This window comes from Urocampus carinirostris, chromosome 7, assembly GCF_059441175.1.
Source record: "Urocampus carinirostris isolate Australia breed hairy pipefish chromosome 7, RoL_Ucar_1.0, whole genome shotgun sequence".
Classification (NCBI taxonomy): Eukaryota; Metazoa; Chordata; class Actinopteri; order Syngnathiformes; family Syngnathidae; genus Urocampus; species Urocampus carinirostris.
In genome coordinates, this window is record NC_142355.1 from 44,532,802 (window position 1) to 44,536,345 (window position 3,544).

General features: G+C 44.8%; 1 protein-coding gene across 1 annotated transcript; it reads left to right on the top strand.

The window, feature by feature from the left end:
• The first annotated feature begins 806 nt into the window (after window positions 1-806).
• Window positions 807-3,035, top strand: LOC148363417 (uncharacterized). Its single transcript, XM_088341123.1, has 3 exons — window positions 807-1,420; window positions 1,518-2,018; window positions 2,359-3,035. Exons 1-3 carry the CDS (start codon window positions 1,210-1,212, stop codon window positions 3,033-3,035), a joined length of 1,389 nt encoding a protein of 462 aa, XP_088197249.1. The 5' UTR covers window positions 807-1,209.
• Window positions 3,036-3,544: the final 509 nt, after the last annotated feature.

A 3,544-nucleotide genomic window follows, 5' to 3' on the forward strand; every position in this document is an offset into this window, starting at 1 on the left:
ATTTTTTGGTTCGAGTGTTCTGTCAAGGACCAGAACAAGCACTCGGATCCAATAGCGTCAGTTTTATAGTTTATTTGGACAAGGTTCGGTGGAGCAGGCTTGAGACGTCGGGTCTTGGTAGCAGAAAGCCTCTTTGGACGGAATGGCAGCTCCGTGGTGAAACGCGTGACGAGCAACGTAGCAGGTAAGTCGGTGGCCGGGGCGGGAGAGTAGATCGTAAACTTGTAACAGAAAAGGGTCAGGCAACGAGAAGCAGGCTTGGAATAGACAAAGGGATCGTGGGTACCTTGAATGTTGGAGGCTCACTCATGGAAACGAGGAGTACACTCGAACGTCCATCTCTGGACGCTGACAGCTTAAGTAGAAAGCTTCCACCAATCAGGAAGCACGCCAGCTGATTACCTCAGGTGGCTCCAGTTAGGTAATCACGACAGGCGCCTCCGCTGCATTGCCGCAAATGACACTAGCGGTGCTAAAGAGAAGCGGGGGTGGGTGGGTATTTGGTTGAAATAGCAGTACTAGGAATCAAAAGGACTGAACCATTCCAAGGTACTGGAGTATTTTTTGACACTTTTGTTTTACTTTTTAGCTAGCTGTTTATCATAGTGTGTTGAATTGAATTGAATTGCTGCTAACATGTTTTGGCTTAAATTTAAATATACCTGTGTAGCCAGCAAGCTAACCGGGCCTTGTACTTTATTTTTAGTTTTACGGCGACCCTTTCAGGGTAATTAGTAAGACAATTGTCCGAATAAACAGCAACTTAAAGAAAAGGAGTCTGGTGATTCAGGACGTCGTTCACTAGCCGTCTAGCTGGCGCTTGAAATCCCCAAGAATGCCTTTTATGTTGTGTTTTCAAGGTCAGGAAAATTATTGAACTGTTTGTGAAGCGCTTCAAAATGCTTGAAATTATTTCCATTGTGATGTTTCCTGGCAGTCTGACCTAAGGGGCCGGTCACACAGACATTTACGGCTGAATCACGCTAAAATTTTGCGGTTTTTTTTTGCCCGTGGTTGCCCGGGATCGAAAATGCGCAAAATTTGACAACCCGCCGTTCGTCTGTGGTATGGCCGGAAAAAAGACGCCGGCGACTGTTCCGCTTCCTCTCATCGCGTCATTTGCGCGTCATTTCCGTGTTTAGACCACGTGTATAAATACTGCCGAGCAATCATAACAGCGAAGTCCCGCGAAGCTAAAAATAGCAAACTATGGCACCGAAGAAGAGGCGAACGACGAGGTCCACGACCAAAAAGAAGAAGCAGTGTGCCAAGAAGCCCAAGTCAGGAACCACAGTGGAGGTGCAAGCTGTCGTCCATTCTGCCGCTGAATGTCCGAGTGCTCGTGGCGAGTTCGTGGCCAGTCCTGCTGCGAGTCCAAGAGATGCCGGTCTAGTTGAAGAGGAGGAAAAATCTCTTGATAGTAAGTATAATTTATGTTATACTTTTTAAAAATTTTAAATCTTCGACAAACAATTATTGTTAATCAAAAATACACTTTTACTAATCTGGTTTTTCAGGTGTTACATCTACTGCCACCACTGCTCCCACCACCACCCTCGCTGCCAACACTGGGGAGGGTGCCATGCGAGTGGAGGATCCTGTGTCGGAAGAGCCTGGTTCTCCTAAATTCCCGGGACCCACCCCACATCAAGAGGAGGAGGGGGGGGGGCAAGAGCCAGGTCGCAAAAATAAGAATGGCAAGGGCAAGGGCAAGAGGAAGGCCGATGGTGCTCCAAAGCAAGCTTGGAGTCTCCCCGACCAGGTAGAGCAGGATCTGGTTGAGTGGCTTCAGGGCAACCATTACCTTTGGCTCCAAAGCACCAAGGACTACCACAAGAAAAAGTCAGCGTGGGAGATGAAAGCACAGGAGATCGGGGTCTCGTACACGCATCTGCATAACTGGTGGAAGAACGTCAAAGATTGGTTCGTAAAGCTATCCAAGAAGACGAGTGGCCAGGCAAAAAAGCAATTGACGGATAGGGATAAGTGGGTGCTGAAGAACATTGCCTTCTACAAAAGTAAGTACATGTTATCACATTTATTTGAAAAGTTTTGAAATGTCACTAAAATAGTTAAATATAGTAATTTTTTTGTATGAATTTCTGACAAATTCCGCTCAATTTGTTTTTGTTTTTTTTGTAAAGACATTCAATATATTTGTACGCTTCAGTAAACTTCATGATAATACAGTTTATTAAAGTTCATTTAACTTTATTCCAAAACTAAATTGCAAAACTATATTCAAAAGGTATATTCTAAGAAATTGTTGAGGTGATTAAATGTATGCAATGTCTTAACATGTTTTAATGCAATATGTCAATATGCCATTATATTAAACACATTTTTAACTTGTTTCAGGTTCGATCCACACTGAGGCTCCAGACACCCTCATCAATCTGCCACGTGCCTGCTGCCATGCGCTGCCATCACTGGAAACTCCTGACTCCATGGCAAGCCAGTCCAACATCCTGGAAGAGATTGAATTTGCAGCAGCGCAAGAGGGCTCGACCACGTGTAGTCGCCGGCGCAAGACCAGAAGGAGGGATGAGGAGAGCCTGGATGAGGAGGCCTGGATCCAGGAACTAAATTCCACCATGAGGGCCAACCAAGCACTGCTGGAGAAGCTGGTGGAGGAGAAGTGTCAGGCTCAGTCAGACCGAGAGGCCTTCATCCGCTTTGTTGCTGACACGCTCTGCACTACTCCCCAGGAGCAGTTCTCTGCCATGAAAGATCTCTTCACGGATATTATGCGTGATGGAGGACAGAGTCAACATTACAGCAGGCGTGACACTCAAGGGCCTTCTTCATCGTGGGCCAGACCGGGCCCCTCAGCGTCTGCACCACCAGGCTGCACAGCCTCCTCACAGCCCTACTTCAGTAACAGCCAGTATTACCTGCCCCAGCCCAACTATGACCAGTACAGCCAGTGGCAGTATGGTGGTGTTTTTCTGCAGCAGCAGGCTCCCCAGCAGCAGCAGCAGGCTCCCCAGCAGCAGCAGCAGCAGCAGCAGCACCAGGAGGATGCTACGGAGTAGCGTATGATGTTTGATATTCTTCTGTTTCTGTGTTTTTCAGCTGTGGAAGATGGGCTATGTTATGCCTTGCTTTACTTTGCTGTTTACTTCATTACTTTTGATAATTTTGATATAATAATAAAGTTGTTGTTAAATTGTTAACAATTGTTTGTGTTTCCTTGGTAAATAAAAGGAAGTGTGTGAATTGTGTGCAATAAAAATGTGAAAAAATATTACAGTAATAAAATAGTAAACCTCAAAAAACAAGAAATAATACTTAGATTAAGATTTATGTCTAAATTGAATGTTTAGTTATTGTCATTTGAAATTAGCCAATATGTTATTATTGTAATAGTTTATCATTTTTAATTTATTATCTTGTTATGAAATGTATTGTCAAGAAATAAAAATGGATTAAGACGAGGTCTCTATGGTGACAGGGATCCATGTTGTTACCCCGTGACGTCTCGAGCACAACTGTGTGCTCAGCAAATCACGCTGTATATACGCGGAGAAAGATCAGAAGATAA

Coding starts and splice junctions, on each gene's coding strand:
- LOC148363417 (XM_088341123.1), top strand. CDS start 1,210: ATGGCACCGAAGAAGAGGCGAACGACGAGGTCCACGACCAAAAAGAAG. Junction 1,421..1,517: donor GGAGGAAAAATCTCTTGATA/GTAAGTATAATT, acceptor CTGGTTTTTCAG/GTGTTACATCTACTGCCACC. Junction 2,019..2,358: donor GAACATTGCCTTCTACAAAA/GTAAGTACATGT, acceptor AACTTGTTTCAG/GTTCGATCCACACTGAGGCT.